This window comes from Carassius carassius, chromosome 9 (genome assembly GCF_963082965.1).
Source record: "Carassius carassius chromosome 9, fCarCar2.1, whole genome shotgun sequence".
Classification (NCBI taxonomy): Eukaryota; Metazoa; Chordata; class Actinopteri; order Cypriniformes; family Cyprinidae; genus Carassius; species Carassius carassius.
In genome coordinates this window covers 21,152,891-21,173,479 of record NC_081763.1, presented here as the reverse complement: position 1 = coordinate 21,173,479, position 20,589 = coordinate 21,152,891, and the positions used below count along the sequence as shown (strand labels likewise).

Sequence of the window (20,589 nt, the reverse complement as noted above, 5' to 3'; positions counted from 1 at the left end):
CTGTTTTGTCACACAGATAAAAAAGTACACTATTGCTTTGAATGTCACATTCAAAAAACCTGAAACAAGCTCAACTCCAATATTTATATATTGCATTGCAGTAATAGTTGAAGTCTTTCTTTTCATGTTCCAGGCATGCGGCCTCTGCATTATGCAGCTTGGCAGGGAAAGTCAGAGCCCATGAAGTTGCTACTGAAGTCAGGCTCCTCAGTGAACAGTCAGTCTGATGAGGGTCAGATCCCCCTGCACCTGGCTGCTCAGCACGGACACTATGACGTAGTGAGTACACACTGCTACAACACCATGCCCACTGCTGATCAAAGACTCCATATGAGCACCGGTGTATGAAAAAATTCTTAGATTTGACATGTGGTTATGGATACTGACAACTTGGAACCAGAACCTGACGAGTAAATGCTTTGATGCTAGATCATGCCACACACATGCATTTAATGCAAGGAAGAAGACAGACAGTTTTCTTCCTTTCTGTCAGAGTTCTCTTAGTGAAGAGGCAGTTTTAGTAGATACTGTGGCTATTTTCTCCCTCTGAAAGACTTTGTTTTTTGTTTAAATGTTTAAACATGGGATGTAAATGTGTCATTGTTTTGTGTGGCACTAAAAAGCTGGGAAGTGTGATATTTTTATATTATTATATTATTTTTTATTACCTGTTCACAGTCTGAGATGCTTCTGCAGCATCAGTCGAACCCCTGCATAGTGGACAATGGTGGGAGAACTCCATTGGACCTTGCTTGTGAATTCGGCCGGGTTGGGGTGAGTCACACACAGCTTTTTTGGTCTCTGTCAAATTACTTTTACATCTATTTCCTGTCTCTAGTTGGCTTTTGTGTGTGTGTGTGTGTGTGTGTGTGTGTGTATGATCATCTGTTTGCTCTGCAGGTGGTCCAGCTGCTACTGAGCAGTAACATGTGTGCAGCTCTATTGGAGCCCAAGCCCGGAGATTCGACTGATCCCAATGGCACCAGCCCGCTGCACCTCGCTGCCAAGAACGGACACATCGACATCATAAGGTGAGCTTTCAGAGCCCCGACGACTCAGATGGAAAGACAGGATGCATGGCTCCAGTGCTTTTCTAAAAATAGAAGACACACCTCTAGTGTGCTTTTCCAGATTTCCGACTGCCTGTGCCGGGTCGATGTTACACTGTTTACCAGACACTGAAAATAAATCAGGTCACTTTTTTAAGCCACTAAACCTCCTGGGATAAGAAAACTTTACAACAACATTGCACACTTAAGAATAAGGTTTCATTTCCATTAGGTGTCATGAATCAACAATAAGCTAAATATTTTCATATTATTTATGAATCTAGGTCAATTTTATTTAACAGTTCAATAAATGCATTGGTTATTATTAATAATAATAATAATAATAATAATAACAAATAAGCAGTTTTCATTCATTTATTCTTGTCTGTTCATAATACATTAATTAAGTTTAATTTATACAACTTGAAATGTTAAAAATGTAAATGTAGAACATAGAAATTAACATGTACATACTAAAATTCTTTAACAGAAACAGTGCATGTTTTTCATGTGCTGCTGGCGGGATTGTGCCTCATATATTACGGGCTATGAAACATCACGCGTAGGAATCTCTCGTAACACATCTGTAAACCTGTTTTTTGTGTGAAAGAAAATATATTTCCTGTCATATTTAAGCCTGATTAATCACAGTTTCACAGTCTGCATCAGCACAGCTGAGAAACAATCCACATTCTCTGTGACATTAACACCAAGGGAATGGACTGTACTACATTTTGGTGCAGGCAGACAGGCAGAGATCGTGTGTATTGACTAAAAGATGTAGCAATTCTGGGATGGGACAGCAAAGTCTGAGTGAAATTATAGGAGAAGATACTCATCATTTATCAAGAGAGAAGCACTAACACAATTATGTCTCATTTGTTTGTTTGTTCACATGTTCATATGTGTTAATTTCAGGCAGGTGACTGAAATATTTACCTCCTCAATAAGCATCTTTACATACAGTATGCAGCTATAATCAAGCTGAAGCATGTTTTTGCATGGTCAAGCTACAGTCTTCATTCGCCAAGCCTACGTGACATAATACATAATGGAATTTTAAAAGAATAGTTTACCCAAAAATGAATTTACTGACAATTTGCTCATCCTCAGGCCAGTTTGTTTCTTCACTGGAACAGATTTGGAGAAACTTGGGCCTGCTGTGTGTGTTTGAGTGTTAATGGATCCATGTGCTTGATGAAGTGAGACTCTGAAAACAGACTCGCTCTCACTGATGCTAATGAGCAGCCGCTGAACATGTGATAATGATGATGCAGGCAGTGTGTGTAGGTCAGAAGTGATGGATTTACTGCAACTCATGAGAGAGAAGGGGAAGCAGTCAGTCACTTAACCACTTCAGCTGTTATTTTGGTTTTTTGAGAATTAGGCATATGCAATATTGGACCCACCGGTGGGTCCCCAGAGTTGATGTGGTTGATGTTTAGACCAAGAGGTTGTTTTCCATGGTCAGTTACTAAAATATTCTCAAAAAAAAAAAACTAGGCAGTCGTTAATGACATTAAATACATTTTATCTGAAATACATATTTTATTTTATTTTTATTTTAGCTACTGTTTTACTGAGTATAATAAGACTCATGGCTTTATGTTTAATCTCACCATTCATTTCCACTCATTTTGACTGAACCATTGATCTGTATGTGTGTGTGTGTGTGTGTGTGTGTGTGTGTGTGTGTGTGTATGTATTATGAGATGTGAGTATTATCAGAACTGGCCTGAAGCTCACAGATCGGCTAATTAGAGAAACTCTTTGATGAGCTATAAGTCAGTAATCAGGTGGCTTCCCACTGCATTATCATACTAATGGCCAGAGGTCCTCATGCAACTATTTACATTTGATGAGAAATCTATCGCCCCAGATTTCGGCTCAGCCATGCATAGACATACAAGCTCAAGCGAGTCAGACACTGGACAAGCCATGTTCTCAGCATCACCTGCTGTATCTGCGTACAGACAGCTGTACCTGTCTGATGAAGGGCATCTTTCCTTCTTTTGACTGGGAACATGAGCATGGTTGAGTGTGCCTGTCCCCAGCCATATTCCTCTGGGTTTGTCAGGCCCCATCCACTCCCTAATACAACACACTGCCATCCATCATTGTGACAGCCAGAGCCAGACCTCCTTCATTATCAGACAGAGATGAGAGGATGATCAGAAGTGTTCTGCACTGTCCTGCCTTTCTACCAACCTAATGCTACACTGCACGTCAGACATTTTATTGGACAACAGTCAGACTGGAACAATTAATCAATGCATCATATAGCACACCCAAATTTTCCATATTTGATTGAGATATATATAAAACAAATTGTATTATGTATTGTCTGCTTTTTTAATTTCAGCCCTCTTATTATGATTATGATGATACATGAATAGGCTCAGTCTCAAGCCCTGTAGCTAACCGGACTACCAGCGCAGTTGCCAATAATGATCGATACTTGGTGTCAATACAGTTGTCACGTGACTGTTTGTCAATGTATATTTTAGTGCAAAGGTGTCAAACTGTTTTTAGGTCAAGGGCTGGCTTAGTTTAAATATCATTTTATGCTGGGCTCTATTTTGTTTAGCCTTGGTTTACCTATAGAGAGTGCTTACCAGGGTCATGAAACAAAAGAAAAAAGAAAAAAAATCTATTTTTTATTTAATTTAAATTTATGTACTAAAAAACTAAAATAAATATAAAATAAGGACGGTTATAAAAAACATACCAATAAAAATGAGAAACACAGCAAAATTACCAAAACTTTAATTGAATTTAAAGTAAAAACTGTATAAATATATGAATGTATTATGACATATAAAAGCCTCTTGTGAATGAAATTATTTAATTTCATGTGCTCCCTTTTGATATCTTGATTTACCCTAGAATTGGTTATTAGTAAAGTAGCATTTAGTTGATTCTGGACTTCATTATGTGCAAGAAGTGTTGTTTTAGTATCAATGAGATCTTATTATAGGATTTATTATTTAGTTTTACTATTTGGAATTAGTTTTCCTTTTAATATTTACTTATAATATTAATGTTTTTACTTCAAATTTAATTAAAGTTTCAGTAATTTTGCTGTGTTTGTCATTTTTATTGTTAAGTTGTTTTTGTTAAATATGTCAACAGTCTTTATTAGTTAGTTTCAGGTGTGTGTGTGTGTGTGTGTGTGTGTGTGTGTGTGTGTGTGTGTGTGTGTGTGTATGTCTATGTCTATGTCTATGATGTCTATGTCTATGTCTATGTCTATGTCTATGTCTATGTGTATGTGTATATGTCTTTATAGCAACCCTATCACCCTGTAGCCCAAGACTGGTTGCCCTCTGAAGTTAAACAGGGTTGCGCCTGTCAGTTCCTGGATGGGAGAGCTTCTTGGGAAAACTAGGTTGCTGCTGAAAGAGATGCTAGTCAGGCCAGCAGGGTCCTAAGGTCCTAACGCCCCAGTGTAGTGACGGGGACACTATACTGACAAAAAGCACAGTCTTTCAGATGAGACGTTAAACCGAGGTCCTGACTCTCTGTGGCCATTAAAAATCCCAGCCAAAACCCTGGCCAAATTTGCCCATTATTGCTTTCCTAACTATCCCCATACACTGATTGGTTTCATCACTCTATCTCCTCTCCACTAATAAGCTGGTGTGTGGTGGGCGTTCTGGAGCAATATGGCTGCCGTCACATCATCCAGGTGGATGCTGCACACTGGTGGTGGATGAGGAGAATATCCCCTTCTATGCAATTGATTACCACTATGACTGCTTTATTTTACATCTGTAGTCAAACCTGAACACAAGGTTTGATCTAAAAAAAGAAACAAATTTTCGCTCAAACTTATGTCAAACTTCATCATCCAATCAGTATTATTAGTCTAGACTTTAAGTCTCAATAGCATGCAGTAGGAAGATGTGAGCACTGTTTATTAAACTCAAAGTTGTCCAGGGAAAAAGAAATTTCACTTAAGTGCTCAATGTTGTGTGTTGTGTTATCTTATTGTATCCTGCTGTATTGCAAAATATAGTACAATGAATATTCTATGCTTATATAAATAAATACAAATTAAAATTTTCATTTTCATTTTATCATCTTGCATGCTGGATTGGACTCCTCAGTGATCTGTTTTTGAGCTATTAACCTTGGTGACATGAATTCTTGATTTCAAACCTTGAAGAACATTACCAACAAAATCTAAAATGACAAGCTATTTGGCACTAGATTGATAGGTGTCATAAAGAGTATAAAAGTAGCTCAAACATCTCCATGTGATCACCAGGTCTATCACTGCACATTTGACACCCATCATTTATTATCCTGCCTGGATTGTACGTGTTGCTGTATAGCACATTAGAAGAAGACTGTTACATGTGCCCACACAGCACCCACATCTCTATTTCTCTCCAATCCAGCAAAAGTCTAGCTCTGATCAGCCAGGAGCTAATTATAGGCCACATGAATGTGCAGGTTACAGCAACAGAGTGCAGGCTATTGCAAGGCTGTTAATTACATCATTAATCCAGTAACCCCAAAGGCAGTATGCATTGGCCGGCCCTAAATAGATTGATGCAATGAGGGAAAATATGAAAGCAGGCTTCATTTGTTGTTCATATCTGTGAAAGAAATGGATCATGACACCTCTAACTAAAGCTGTTACCTTCATATTAAAATGCTATCTTCTTAACTCAGTGTCACGTATGTGTGTCAACACTCTCATACCTTTAATTAACACAGATGAATGTGGCCATTTGCCCACTAACAGAAACACAATTTTTCCAATGTGGGCCAATGTAAAGTGACAATTCAGCACACAATATGTGCATACCCGACATGACCAGTCAATATGTTATTTAATCTGCTGCATTTTCCAAGAGAGGTCAAGCACGAGAGGGCATTATGTGTAGCTAAAACTGGTCATTTCGGCAGCTAATTTTAGGAGGAGGTGTCTGATGCAGCAGCAGGGCCAAGTTCTCTCACCCTGTTTCCCATCCTCCTCTCTGTAGCCATGGCTCAGGCCACCTGTGTTTGCTGATGTCCTGCTGCCATAATTGAATTTACTCTAGTGTCAGAAGGTCATGCTCTATCTAATAGAGGCCGTTCAGTCATCGGGAGGCTGATTGGGGATTTTTGTGCAGTTTTGCAGTGCTTAAGTTTTATATAAAATGGAAGGTTGAGATGGGGGAGACACTATTTTTTTTACATTGTAACATAAAAAGAAATTAGTTAGCATGTGCAAGATGTTGATGCATCGGCCTATGTGTTATAATGGGAAATAAATAGAAACATTTGTTAATTTAGTTCTCATAGCATAATCTGGGGCAAGAAGCCACACCAGGTAAACTTTTACAGAATGTAATTTTTATTAGTATATATAAAACATTACTTAAGTGTCATCAATGTACAATACTAAATCATCTTACTCTACACCTAATTACATGGCTCTCTGGAATACTTGATTCTGACTGGTCAGATGTGGCATCCTGTGGTGTATAATGACACTAAACTGCATATAATACTTGGCAACCAATCTCATACACTGGCTCTTTTATTACTCTGTGGTTTCTTTTTCTCACGTGATAAAATAATTAAGTAACTTCAATATTTAAAATTTGTTTATTTATTTTGTAAGTAGCTGTGTAATAAGCAGCATAGTATACTGCATAGACGGCAGGTTTTTATCGCAAAAGGAGTCAAACTATTTACTTATTATGTCCTCTGTTAATAGATTGCTGATCCAGGCTGGGATCGACATCAACAGGCAGACCAAAGCGGGCACTGCCCTGCACGAGGCTGCGCTGTGTGGGAAGACGGATGTGGTGCGCCTCCTGCTGGATGTAAGACAGAGAAACTTTCATTGATCCTTGAAGGGAATTTAGTGGCGTAACAGCAGCAACATTGAAACTAATAAAATAAAACATATCATTTATAATTGAGAAAAGCACCAACATTTAATTAACTGACTAATCAACCCATACTGTTTGTGATAACATTGATTGTATTAAGAACATAAGTGACTGTTAAACATCACTGTACATAATTGTCTTAAACCAAGTTCACTAGTGAACAGTTCACCCATTTAGGTTCAAACTTGGAGTTTCAATGATATGGTGCTTTCCACCAGGTTTTGGCTCTTAGGTTTGAATTATTTTGAATAGTGAATTGCTTGGAAGTGGCCAGACAATGTCAACCAGACTGGTCTGTTTTCTCATACAATCTCTTTCTACATCAGAATAATGTTTTTTTAGCTTTTATGTTTCATAGAGAAACATATATCCTGTGTTAGTTCAAGGGATCTCAAAAATGTAAAAAAATTGATTTAATTTTCACCTTACAGAGTGGCATCAATGCAACAGTGAGAAACACATACAGCCAGACAGCGCTGGACATCGTCTACCAGTTCACTGCTACACAGGCCAGCCGGGAGATCAAGCAGATGCTACGAGGTAAGAAAAACGGTAAATATACATCTCATATTTATGCATGTTGTTTATATGTATGTTTATATGTGATGTGTAGCTTATGCCATGCTTATGCCATTTATATCTCAATGCAGATGCCTCAGCAGCCTTGCAGGTCAGGGCACTGAAGGACTACAGTAACAATTACGACCTGACTAGCCTTAACATAAAGGCTGGAAATGTCATCACGGTAATATTCCTAAGATCTGCTCTAAAACAAATTTTGAATATTTGCAGTTTATTTTATTCTCATGCATTATTAAAACTCAAACTGTGCTAAATATGTTTTTTTTCTAAAGCAGTTTTGACTGCTTTAGAAATTCCAAAAGAATCCTTTGTAATAATAGTAGATAGTTCAGTGTACTTTCGACATTTGTCAACAGAGGGTGCTGTTGTCTTTGTTTTCCCCCAAATTTTCACAAATTATTTAGATAAGGGCCTCAGCTCCTTACTACAAGGTCTCTTCTACCTCTGTAGTATTTGAATTTTAGTATTTGAAATGTTAAAATTTTTCTAAATTTCTGACACTGTTTAATAAGCATGAGACTTTAAATGAAGATAACTATGAAGATCCAGATAATGTGTATTGCCATTATTATACAGTAGACGACAGATGATGGTGACTCATTACTCATCTAGGTTCTGGAGCAACATTCAGATGGGAGGTGGAAGGGCTGCATCCACGATAACCGCACAGGAAATGACAGAGTGGGCTACTTCCCCTCCAGCTTGGTAGAAGTGATCAGTAAGAGGCCTGGGACTGCGGGTAAGAGAGGACAACAGGCGGGTCAGTGCTGCCACTTACTGAGACCTCACACACTCACAGATGCATAAGTAATGCTGATAAACTCACATGGCCCTGATTCTGTTTACAGCCAGATGTTCATGCTGCTCATGTGCACTGGACTGAGAGCAAGGCTGTGCCATCTGTTTTTGTGGCAACAACCCAGGGCAAATGTGGAGCATTTCAGCTCTTTTCTCATCTCGCGATGCTCAGTTTATATAGCATTTTATGCTGTCAAAAGGGAATCTGGTGATAATAGTGCCTTAAATAGTGGCTACATCTTCATCCAGATATTGACGGAACAGCAGAGCTCATTAGATTGCTCCCTCTGCTGGACTGAAATTTAATAGACACTTGTATGTAATATAGGGTAACACTTGGGGCATCTAGATCTTCATATTCCTTCACATTTGCAAATAAGTACCACTCTGTCCATGCTAGAGAACCTATCTTAGGCTGATGGTGTTAATTATCAGAAGAGAAAAGAGAAGGGAAGAGAAGAGAAGAGAAGAGAAGAGAAGAGAAGAGAAGAGAAGAGAAGAGAAGACCCGTTAAACCTGATCTTGAAAATTTTTAGTGTATAACTCATGGGAAGAATCTTTGTGCATCAAAAGACTTTTCTGTGCACCCATGCAGATTTATGCGGTCCATAAAGTGCACTCTTTCCATCCAGCGGGTTTATGTCCGGTCTATGGCTCTGTTTGGGAATGACAGCAGGGAACCAATCTATGTGTTCATTGTGTCTCATGCATCACTAAAGTATCCATGTCTGTGTCTGCATCTGCTGCTCGCTCTCCTCCACTCCATTCATGTTTGTGTGCCCCGCTATTTATGACATTGTGCTTTTTAAAATATTTTAAGTACTTTCTTTTAGTCCCTTATTTACTGACATTGCAGTTTTTATAAACATATTGTAACTGGTGTAATGCCTGTTTTATTTATGTAATTAGTGAAAGGAGGACAGTTCTCATTTCAGACAAGCTCTCTGCTAAGTCCTGCTGTGCTCATAAATGGTCAAATTGCACAATTGCACACCCACCCACACACAGACTAACTGAAAATAGTCCTGCATACTAAACTTTTCATTAGTATTTCTCCTCAAGGACTTACAGAAACAAGTATTAAGAAACACTTTGCATTTCACTACAAGCACCAGCTCATCTCCAATTCATTCACTAACCTTGCATTTCCACACATCGCTTCTATTTCATATATATATATATATAGAAAGAAAGAGAGAGAAATAGAGAGAGAGTGTACATAAAATATCAATCGTCATGTTGAAGATACAGTTACATCCATTTCACTCCCTTCACACTGAACAGCTCGAAATATAAACGCGTTTTATTTCTTTTGATTTGTCTTTTATGGTTTTGCTGTTTTGAATTTTGTGATAGGTCATGATTTTTGTGTTGGGTTAATTTGCTTTCCCTCTCTTATGTGTAATTGTTTTGTTTGTTGTGGTGGTGGTGGTTGCTGTGTTGTCGTATCTAGGTTCATGGAGTACAGTCACTTGTACCCAACAGTATCAAAAGATACGGCTCTGTGCGCCGGTGTGCGGCCCTGTGTCGCCCGCCGTTGCCATGGTGAATGGGGACTCGTATCATGAGATTCATATCCTGCCGCCTCCTCCACCTCCGCCACCACATTCCCATCTGCCACTTTTCACTTCCTTTGGCTATAACAGGTCCCCAAACACCTCAGGAGAGCCGCACAGTGGACAAGGTACAGATCCCCTAATCTGTCTCCACTGTATTATTATTATTATTATTCACAAAGCTTTAAGGAATGTTCAGTTACAGTTGTTGTCATTTTAAGTCTGAAGAGAAACGATAATCAATTGGTTCCAATAATTCCTTAAAGTTTTCTGAATTGAATTTTTCTGAAAATTATTATTTATGAATTTTTCCTCATTTATGTTTCATTTTAATTGTTTTTTTTTCTGACATTATTTTGGTTGTTGATTTTGTTTGTTTTTTAGAGACAAAGAATGACCAAGATTTGGCTAGTAAGTTCTTTTAACCAGCACAAAAGAGGTCCATAGCCTCTCTTTTTTACCCTTAAATTTCCCTGATCTTGGTGCTACGTTTTCCCTCTCTGTGATGACCACACCTGGGATTCGCTCCACTGCCCCCTTCAGTCTTTCTCTCTTTTACACGTGACCAACAGGGAATGCACAGCCAGCCTCTCACCCCTCCATACCTGCATCTCTGCACAACATCAGTCTGTGTGTGTGTGTGTCGTCAATGAACATCTGTCTGTTTCATCTCTCCTTTGTCTCAACTGTACTAATCTCTCCATGCAAATACTTACTCTGATCCTTTCAGCGATTGTGTATCAAAACAAACTTTGAAATTGGTATGGAGCATGTTGGTACTCTCATGTACTCTGGATCGTCGTAAATTTGAATATGTTTATGTCTGTTTCTGTTGTAAATGATCAATAGTTGTCAGGCCCATGTGGCGTCTGTGCCCTCAGAACAGAATTTGAATGGTGACCACAACCAATCTGAATATGTTTTCAGCCATCAATAAAAGTGTTGTAATTTCAGTTCCCTTTAACACCATGTTTAAATCCACTATGAAGAATCATGCTGATTTCTTTTCTGTAAAATGGCAAAAAAAATTGCACATTCTGTCTGGGCCTGTTAATTTCTAAATAAGTCCTAAAGTCCTATTTACCAAAAAGATTTAAAAAATGTAATTCCAAATTCAAATTCATGTAATTTCAAACCTATAAGACTGACTTTCTTCTGTGAAACACAAAACAAGATTCTGTAAAATGGTCCATACAATGAGTCAGAGGGATCCAAATCAAATATGGTGACAGTGACTTTCATTGTATGGACAAAAACAGTTTAAAAATATTCTTATTTTGTGTTCACAGGGTGAATAAATGATGACAGGATTTAAACTTTAGGGTAAACTTTCCCTTTAACAATATTTTTTTACAAATTATGTAAGACCTCAATGATTAGAGACAGCTGCTGTAAGATGCATTTTTATTTGTATATGAACACATTCATGTACAGCACACTTGTGGTTTGATGGCTTCAGAATCCTAATGAACTATGCTCCTGTAATGCACTGCGACACTTTTTGTTGTGATACCTATTTACATATATAATCATATATATCTGTATATATTATATATGTTTTACCAATGTGTATGTGTAAATCAAGGCATATATATATATATATATATATATATATATATACAACCCGAATTCCGGAAAAGTTGGGACGTTTTTTAAATTTTAATAAAATGAAAACTAAAAGACTTTCAAATCACATGAGCCAATATTTTATTCACAATAGAACATAGATAACATAGCAAATGTTTAAACTGAGAAAGTTTACCATTTTGTGCACAAAATGAGCTCATTTCAATTTTGATTTCTGCTACAGGTCTCAAAATAGTTGGGACGGGGCATGTTTACCATGGTGTAGCATCTCCTTTTCTTTTCAAAACAGTTTGAAGACGTCTGGGCATTGAGGCTATGAGTTGCTGGAGTTTTGCTGTTGGAATTTGGTCCCATTCTTGCCTTATATAGATTTCCAGCTGCTGAAGAGTTCGTGGTCGTCTTTGACGTATTTTTCGTTTAATGATGCGCCAAATGTTCTCTATAGGTGAAAGATCTGGACTGCAGGCAGGCCAGGTTAGCACCCGGACTCTTCTACGACGAAGCCATGCTGTTGTTATAGCTGCAGTATGTGGTTTTGCATTGTCCTGCTGAAATAAACAAGGCCTTCCCTGAAATAGACGTTGTTTGGAGGGAAGCATATGTTGCTCTAAAACCTTTATATACCTTTCAGCATTCACAGAGCCTTCCAAAACATGCAAGCTGCCCATACCGTATGCACTTATGCACCCCCATACCATCAGAGATGCTGGCTTTTGAACTGAACGCTGATAACATGCTGGAAGGTCTCCCTCCTCTTTAGCCCGGAGGACACGGCGTCCGTGATTTCCAACAAGAATGTCAAATTTGGACTCGTCTGACCATAAAACACTATTCCACTTTGAAATAGTCCATTTTAAATGAGCCTTGGCCCACAGGACACGACGGCGCTTCTGGACCATGTTCACATATGGCTTCCTTTTTGCATGATAGAGATTTAGTTGGCATCTGCTGATGGCACGGCGGATTGTGTTTACCGACAGTGGTTTCTGAAAGTATTCCTGGGCCCATTTAGTAATGTCATTGACACAATCATGCCGATGAGTGATGCAGTGTCGTCTGAGAGCCCGAAGACCACGGGCATCCAATAAAGGTCTCCGGCCTTGTCCCTTACGCACAGAGATTTCTCCAGTTTCTCTGAATCTTTTGATGATGTTATGCACTGTAGATGATGAGATTTGCAAAGCCTTTGCAATTTGACGTTGAGGAACATTGTTTTTAAAGTTTTCCATAATTTTTTTTACGCAGTCTTTCACAGATTGGAGAGCCTCTGCCCATCTTTACTTCTGAGAGACTCTGCTTCTCTAAGACAAAGCTTTTATAGCTAATCATGTTACAGACCTGATATCAATTAACTTAATTAATCACTAGATGTTCTCCCAGCTGAATCTTTTCAAAACTGCTTGCTTTTTTAGCCATTTGTTGCCCCCGTGCCAACTTTTTTGAGACCTGTAGCAGGCATTAAATTTTAAATGAGCTAATTAAGTGGATAAAAGTGTAAAATTTCTCAGTTTAAACATTTGCTACGTTATCTATGTTCTATTGTGAATAAAATATTGGCCCATGTGATTTGAAATTCCTTTAGTTTTCATTTTATTAAAATTTAAAAAACGTCCCAACTTTTCCGGAATTCGGGTTGTATATATATATGTATATACACACATATACAGTACATGTTATTCTTTTATATTTCATGTACCTCTGTATATAAATGTTCATATATATTTGTGTTAGATATACAGGTTATATATGCGTGCTTGCCTTGTGTGTGTTTGAAAGGGAAAGAGAGGCTTGTAGTCAAGCAGACTAAAGCGCATAGAGATAGTTTAGCTGTCCTCATGCCAGACCTGTCCAGAAAATTTCTGATCCCAGACAGGTGGCCAAGCCAGGGCACAGTTAATGGTGGTTTCTGTGTTAAAGGTTCTCGCGGCTCAGAGTCCAGTCCACATGGCTCACCCACCCCAGCCGGTGGTCCCCAAGGTGGCAGCAGCGAGGAGATCTGGGTGCTGCGCAAGCCTGTGGCAGGTAACAGCAGGGCTGCCCCTTCATCATCCTCCTCTTCTTCTTCTCTCATAATTCCCCCTGCTTTGCCACGCTCCAGGTGCAGCTGCTGTACACCTGACCTCAGAAACCTCCTCAACTGCAGGCGTGTAGGCGCATTGAAAGACTCCCATTCACTCTGTTAGAGCAACATGCGTTAAGTCGTTCCCTCAAGAACACACAAACAGACAATCCACAGATGTGTCTGTAGCCGTGTGTGCAAACTGCATTTTCAGTGAAGGCAGCGTGGGCCTGAGTGTGTTCGTATTAGTGACTCTGGTAACATGCCTTGTGTCCATCAGTCACCTGGTCTTTGGTCACCATTGTTATGTAAGTCTCTGTCATCCCGTGTATCAGATCAGTGCATTGCAGAGGGGAAGTTCATAGTGGTGTGATTGGAGGGTTTAGGGCAGGTGTGGTCCAACTGGGCTGACGGTGTTTGTGTGTTTGTGTGTGTGTGTTTGCTGGGGGCTTGTTGTTCCAGGTGGAGACCGCAGCAGTGTGGGCAGTTCAGGCAGCGTGGCCAGTGCCCGATCTTCTGGTAGTGGACAGAGCGCAGGAAGCAGCAATATTCTTCATGCACAGGCAGAGGGAGTCAAGGTAAGCTATCTGACATGTGAAGTGACTCAACTCCAACGTGGTTTGAGAAGATACCTGAAATAACTGTCTTATATGTGGCTGGTTAAAATAGTTAGAAGTATCTTTGTTCTTCTATTGACAGCATTACCGTGTCTATTACAATCTCCAAGAACTGAAAAAAGGAGGAACAATCATGTCAACCATATCAGTCAATGACCTAAATAATTATAAATAATGAGCATGAAAAAGCTAGAAAATATTTTAAATCAGCTACTTTTACAAGCTGTTCTGCCAGCCATAAAAAGGTTGACCTAGATGGTCTACAAGGTCAACAGTGACCCTACAATCTTATAGTCTAACTAACCTCAGTGGGAACTGCTTCGGCCAGCTAAAAACCATGTACAACCAGCAATATCAGAAACTGGTCTACCAAATTACGATGGTCTACAAGGCTGACCTTGACCCCACAAGCTGACAGTCCAACTAAACCTTCTAGGTCCAGCTAATCACCTTAAATGACAAGTTAGGAAACATGTAAAACCAATCTCAGGTCAAACTAACAAGGTTGACCAAAATTATCCAGAAGTTTAATCTTGATCCTACAAGCTGGCAGTCCAACAAAACTTGCCTGGATCAGATGACCACCTTAAATGACCAACTAGAACCCATGTAGAGCCGACACTATCAGAAGCTGGTCTCTGTGAGTCTTAACAAGATTGATCAAGATGGTCTACAACATTGACCTCCACCCCAATAGCTGGTAGTCCATCTAAACCAACTTTGCCCTGATACTGACCAATTATTGATGAGCTTCAAACAGCTACCATGAGATGTTGATTTTACCTACATTTTCTGGAGGGACATTTACACATCAGAGAAAAACCCATTGCTAATTTTGCAAAGCTTCATTCTTTAAAGTTGAACACAAGCGAATGAACATTTAAAGGTCCCGTTTTTTGTGCTTTTTTGAAGCTTTGATTGTGTTTACAGTGTGCAATATAATGTGTTCATGTTCGCGTGTAAAAAAACACACTATTTTTCACACAATTCACTTATCTGTATACCGCTGTTTTCACTGTCATAAAAACGGGCTGATGTCTTCCTTGTTTTATGAAGTCCCTCCTTCAGGAATACGTTACGAGTTCTGATTGCGCCAGCGCTCCTGTGTTCTGATTCGACACCAGCTTAGTGCACGCTGTTTTGAAAACCTGGCAATCCTGATCTGAACCATAGACAGTAAAAGAACGCACGTGCTGGAGATGTACTTATAATCACAGGAGCGTTTTTACTGACAAGATGCGCATGAAAATCGCATTCAATTTTTTTGCACAGTCCTAACATCTAGTTAACAAAGTTAATCAGCGTTGCCCTTTGTGTAATAAGTTACAGAACCTGTTAAACGCACCAACTTAAATAATAAAAATACACTTACCGGTTGTGGTCCATAAACAACGCCTTCTCCAGACAAAGAGGGAACTGCTCCATCTTTCAAGAATAATCTTTGTGCGAATCCGGCATTGAGATTGAGATTGATGTGCTGCACGTAGTTTTACATGTGGATTATAATTTTCGGGAACCGAGTTAAACATAAATTATTGTAACCATTGATCTCTAAGTACAGCGTCACTGGGAAAGCCAAACAAAGGTGATTGGACGCTGAGATGAAAATAACAGCGTTTTGACGACATGGCGACAAACACAAACGCAGCTCTTCCTCTTCTCTGCCAGAGCGCAACAAGACCACGCCTCCTTTTTTGTGTATTCCTGTGGGCGGAGGTTAGTCAAAAAACTGTTTTAGTGACGTCATTACTGCAGGAACTACAGGGGTGTAGTTCAAACGGGTCGTTCGTTGTAGGCGAATTCTGTTAAATAAAATATCTCGCTTGGCATTGAACTTTGAGCTTTAGAATTTTACAGATATTATTTATACTCTAACAACAACATTACAAACTAACTACAGTTTAAAACATGGGATCACAAAGAACGGGACCTTTAAGTCCAATTGGCATAGTCTGCATCGATGATATTTCCTTGTGATTTTATTGATTTGATGAGCTTTGTTTATTCTGTAGCTTCTGGCCACGGTTTTGTCCCAGTCTGCCAAAGCTAAAGAACACCTGCTGGAGCAGACCAAGTCTTTGGATCACCCCTCTCACGCTTCCAGCAACAAGGGTTAGTGGGAATTTCAAACAACTCTTTTGAGAAGAAATCATACATAATCTTTTTTCACAAATTAGAAGCTTGGCTGTCTTTTCTGTGCCAGATGGTTGCACTAATAGCTGTGGGTGGGAGCATCACAATGATCTGATTGGCTAAGAGGAGTAGTTGGTCAGAAAACACAAAAGGGATTGGTCTGTGTAATAGCAGTGCTCTGATGTATATGAATGATTGCATGGTTCTTTTAGGATCCTCCTCACGCAGTCAGAGTTTATCAAGCTGTCCACTTCATGAGCAGCCGTATGGGGAGGCGGTGTCCCAGAGGAAAGGGGAGGCACTGCCTGAGATGAAGGTAAGGAGACTCCTACTCCCGCTTGAGTCGCTCTGTCCCCCTACCTTTCCCTCAAACAAGCATACACTTTTTTATGCACACATATGCATGCATGCACTGGCATTTGCAAATCCAGGGTGCTTTCCTAGGACCTCTCACAGCTGGCATAATAAGTATTAAGTGCTCTCGGTTGTTATCAGGACATGGTGAGTGGGCTTCTCCGTAGGCTTCCTTGCACACTGTCCTCAGCTTCAGGCTTTTGTCAGCTGCTCTATCTGATACTACTGTCTAATATTGTCAGCGATCCCTTTCTCTCTGATCTTTTCTGATTATTCATTTCATTCATTTTTTTTGCAATAAATTTCACCTTTTGATTTCTTTTCAGAGAGTGCCCAACAATGTAGACTTTTGATTTGACTTTGGAGTGTATTTTAGAGGTGAAAAATCAAGATTTAGTCTGTCCACACTGAGACTTGTAGAACCGATACAACTGTAGAGGATATGAGACTATGACGCTGATATTTTCTAGAAAGGTATACCAACACAATATGAATATGACACTGTCTAGGTGTTATTATCCTTTATCCCATAAATGAGCTTGTATATTGCAAACTGGTAATACATATTTGAAAATTAAGTTTTATAATGAGCTGAAATAAGCAGAAATTACACCATTTAGTCATATAACAGAGAAATTTGGCTACCATATCTTCCCCAGCAGGACTTTGGAGCTGTTGAGTGGAGCTGCTCCATGCTGAACTTCTAGACTGAAGGCCATCTGTTCAAAACAGCCCTATTTTCTTTGCTGCCCACGTCCATTTTTGCCTCTCCTACATAGAGTTACAGTATATCCTCCTACTTCCAAGAAAATGGCATTCAAAGCAAATAATATATGGGCACTATATTTTTTTAAGCTGAACTGTTTGGTTCATGAAGAAAAGCTCTTACTTGCTAAAGCTTAAGCCCTTGTTGCTAGTGCAGAGACCTGGACCAAGAGTAATAATGTTAAATCCAGTATAATACAAAAAAAAAAGTAGGGACAGGTTTTAATTATTTATGAACTAATAAGGTTTAGTGAAGTTAAAACATTGGTCACTGAGACTAATGTTTTCAGTTTGTTGGCCTGGGGTCTGGTCCATTTTCAGTCACAGGACTCAAACAATGATAGACTGCCACCTATCTTCTCTTCTAGAGCTCAGAGGCTGTTATCGAATGGCTGAGCGAATTTCAGCTGCAGGTCTACGCTCCAAACTTCGTCACCGCCGGCTATGATATTCCTACCATTAGCCGAATGACCCCAGAGGTAAGAATTGTCCCCCCAGCCCATTCCCTTAAGCCACTCTAAACTATTCACATCACTTCCCTCTACCCTAAATGTAACACCCACAGACCCACTCAAAGCACAGAAAAGAAGCGCATCAACCAGCAAAGCCTCCCCAAAATTTCAAATAAAATTGCTACCAATGTGCCAGAAGCACACAGGTTTAATGAGAGTCTGAATTTTGCCCACGGCAAGTTGGAAAATCTTACCCAGAAAATCCCCCCAGACATGTTATGTTGGTATCCTGATGAATCACATAATTACTTAAGCATATGTTGTGATTAATGTACATGCTGTTGTGAGCTATGTAATTTTATGTATATGATTAAAGTCAAAAGCATTTAAAATATATATCTGGTGAACATATTTCATATTTTGTAGGAGAAGTATTACCGGTCATTTTATGTATATTATAGAATGTAAGTCTGTTACTAAATCAAAATTGTTACTAAACCTGAAATTAATCTTCAAGGAATTTGAATTCCTGTAAGCAAGCTCATCTACTCATACTTAATAGGACTTCATAGGATTTACATAGTGTCATTGCTGAAAGCACAATTAACAGGGGTGTACTGTTGAAACACTGTGGACATAATCAGTTAGGATATGTTTATGTAGTTATGTTTGGGGGTACTCTGAAAAGGCTTCTTTTCCTCACGTTACAATATTATTTTTTTTTTTTCCTTTCCAATTTTCTATTTGTTTTCTATTTTTTTCATTTTGCATCTGCTTCTGTCATCCTGGCACTTGGAGTTTTTAATATGTCTGATGTTTTCTATTTTATGTGTATATGTCATTTTGTTATATAAAACAAAATTACATATACATAAAATATATTTTATATAAAATATATTTTATATATTATATTGTGGATTTTTGTGTATATGTTCATATGCATAACATATATGCCAATTGATTTAGTGTGTATGTGTGCATGAAGGTCTTAGCGTGCTGAAATGTGATTGGCTGGTTTAGGGCCTCCTATATTTATTTTCAGGATTTAACAGCTATTGGGGTAACCAAACCAGGACATCGAAAGAAGATAACCACAGAGATCAATAAGATCACTGTTAATGAGTGGCTTCCTGACAAAAAACCGGTAAGTTTAACACACAACCACACACACACACACACATTCAAATACATCCAGATGTTAATTTGTTTTTATTTGCATTTAATCTGTAGGCGAATCTTGGAGAGTGGTTAGCTATGATTGGGTTGAGTCAATATCACCAAGTCTTAGTCCAAAATGGATACGAAAACATTGAGTTTATTACTGACATCACGTGGGAGGACCTTCAGGAGATTGGCATTTCAAAACTTGGTAAGATGGATAGTGGACTGGGATCCATATTGTTAAAGTGATTTCACACACAAACTTCTGTTCTTTCCAAACTGCCTAGACCATAGTGGTTTACTCTCTTTCTCTAACCTAATTTGCCTAGGACACCAGAAGAAGCTTATGCTTGCAGTGAAGAAGCTGGCAGAGATCCAGAAGGCCTCTGACGGTCGCAATACACTGCGTAAAAAGCCCCCAGCCACTCAGGAGGTGATGGCTATTGAGAGCCCACCCCACGACAGCGGAGAGTGTATGTCCCCTAAAATGAGCACTTTCCAGGACGGTGAACTGAGTGGGGAGTTACAGGCTGCTCTTACACGCCCTGTTGATGTGCAGGATGTCTCAGAAATGAGAACCAACAGCAGTCTGGGAGCACAACATCGAGCCCACAGTCTGCATGAGAGCAGTATGAACAAGAGCCGAGACACAGAGGAGCCTAGTGGGCCACCCAAAAAGGAAGCACGTACCATGCGCCAGAGCAGCCAGGGGGGCCAGAGAAGTGTCTCATCGGCGCATGCAAAACCACGTCAGTCTTATCCCCAAGGGACAGGACCACCCTATACTCCTCCACAAACGCCCACCAAAACAAAACCTCCCACCTCACAGACCATAAGCAACGCACCAGGTAAACAAAAACCTAGTTCTCAGCTGCATCAGCAGACTGAAAAGCCCATGACACCTCGTGCTCATCCCCAATCCCCCACTCAAAGGTCCCATTCACACCCAGCTGCCCAGCTTGTGGAAACTATGGAAGCTGCACCCCAAGGACCTGCTGTCTCAGTACCACTTCTGTGTCTGCCTCCAGAAGGCAATGAAGCCTGCGATGAGTACGGTCTGCCTAAGAAACGTACCCACAGCCTGAATCGCTATGCTGTGTCTGATGGTGAGCAGGAGCGGGACGAGCTAAATGTGCCAGATTTAGGAGGAAAGTATGCTACAGTACAGCACCGGGTGGTTCGCAGCAACTCAATGAAAGGGCAGGCAGACAAAAATGTCAACCGAAGCCAGTCCTTTGCACTCAGACAGAAGAAGAAAGGTCCTCCTCCACCTCCCCCCAAACGCTCTAGTTCAGCCATCTCAAGCTCCAGTAATAATCTGACAGAAGTGCCCAAGGAGATGAGCAGTGGACCACTTCTGGAGGTTCCCTACCAACCACAAAGACGTGCAAGTGACCTGGGTGGCACTGTAGACTCGGGGAGTGCTGGTAGTGTTAGGAGTATTGCGGCTATGTTGGAAATGTCCTCCATTGGTGGGGGTCCCAAGGGTCTTGCTTTACAGAAATCTGCAGGCCACTATCTCCAGGTAAGGTGGTTGTCATAGTATTTATCATAAAAATGTCTGTTAGCAATATCTGGTGTA

At 39.8% G+C, this 20,589-nt stretch overlaps 1 protein-coding gene across 12 annotated transcripts in view; it reads left to right on the top strand.

The window, feature by feature from the left end:
- The window catches only part of LOC132149268 (caskin-1-like), a 96,976-nt gene that overhangs the window by 71,285 nt on the left and 5,102 nt on the right, over positions 1 to 20,589 (top strand). For 2 of the 12 annotated variants that reach the window (XM_059558371.1, XM_059558367.1), the window contains exons 4-20: positions 134 to 279; positions 679 to 774; positions 901 to 1,031; positions 6,766 to 6,874; positions 7,375 to 7,495; positions 7,594 to 7,688; positions 8,138 to 8,285; positions 9,777 to 10,007; positions 10,264 to 10,290; positions 13,384 to 13,488; positions 13,988 to 14,103; positions 16,155 to 16,254; positions 16,488 to 16,591; positions 17,763 to 17,873; positions 18,889 to 18,990; positions 19,077 to 19,215; positions 19,337 to 20,532. In XM_059558371.1, the coding sequence (XP_059414354.1) occupies positions 134 to 279; positions 679 to 774; positions 901 to 1,031; positions 6,766 to 6,874; positions 7,375 to 7,495; positions 7,594 to 7,688; positions 8,138 to 8,285; positions 9,777 to 10,007; positions 10,264 to 10,290; positions 13,384 to 13,488; positions 13,988 to 14,103; positions 16,155 to 16,254; positions 16,488 to 16,591; positions 17,763 to 17,873; positions 18,889 to 18,990; positions 19,077 to 19,215; positions 19,337 to 20,532 (3,077 nt within the window). The remainder of the gene's footprint in view (positions 1 to 133; positions 280 to 678; positions 775 to 900; positions 1,032 to 6,765; positions 6,875 to 7,374; positions 7,496 to 7,593; positions 7,689 to 8,137; positions 8,286 to 9,776; positions 10,008 to 10,263; positions 10,291 to 13,383; positions 13,489 to 13,987; positions 14,104 to 16,154; positions 16,255 to 16,487; positions 16,592 to 17,762; positions 17,874 to 18,888; positions 18,991 to 19,076; positions 19,216 to 19,336; positions 20,533 to 20,589) is intronic. The other 10 variants (XM_059558378.1, XM_059558372.1, XM_059558368.1 and 7 more) reach the window with 9 other exon arrangements.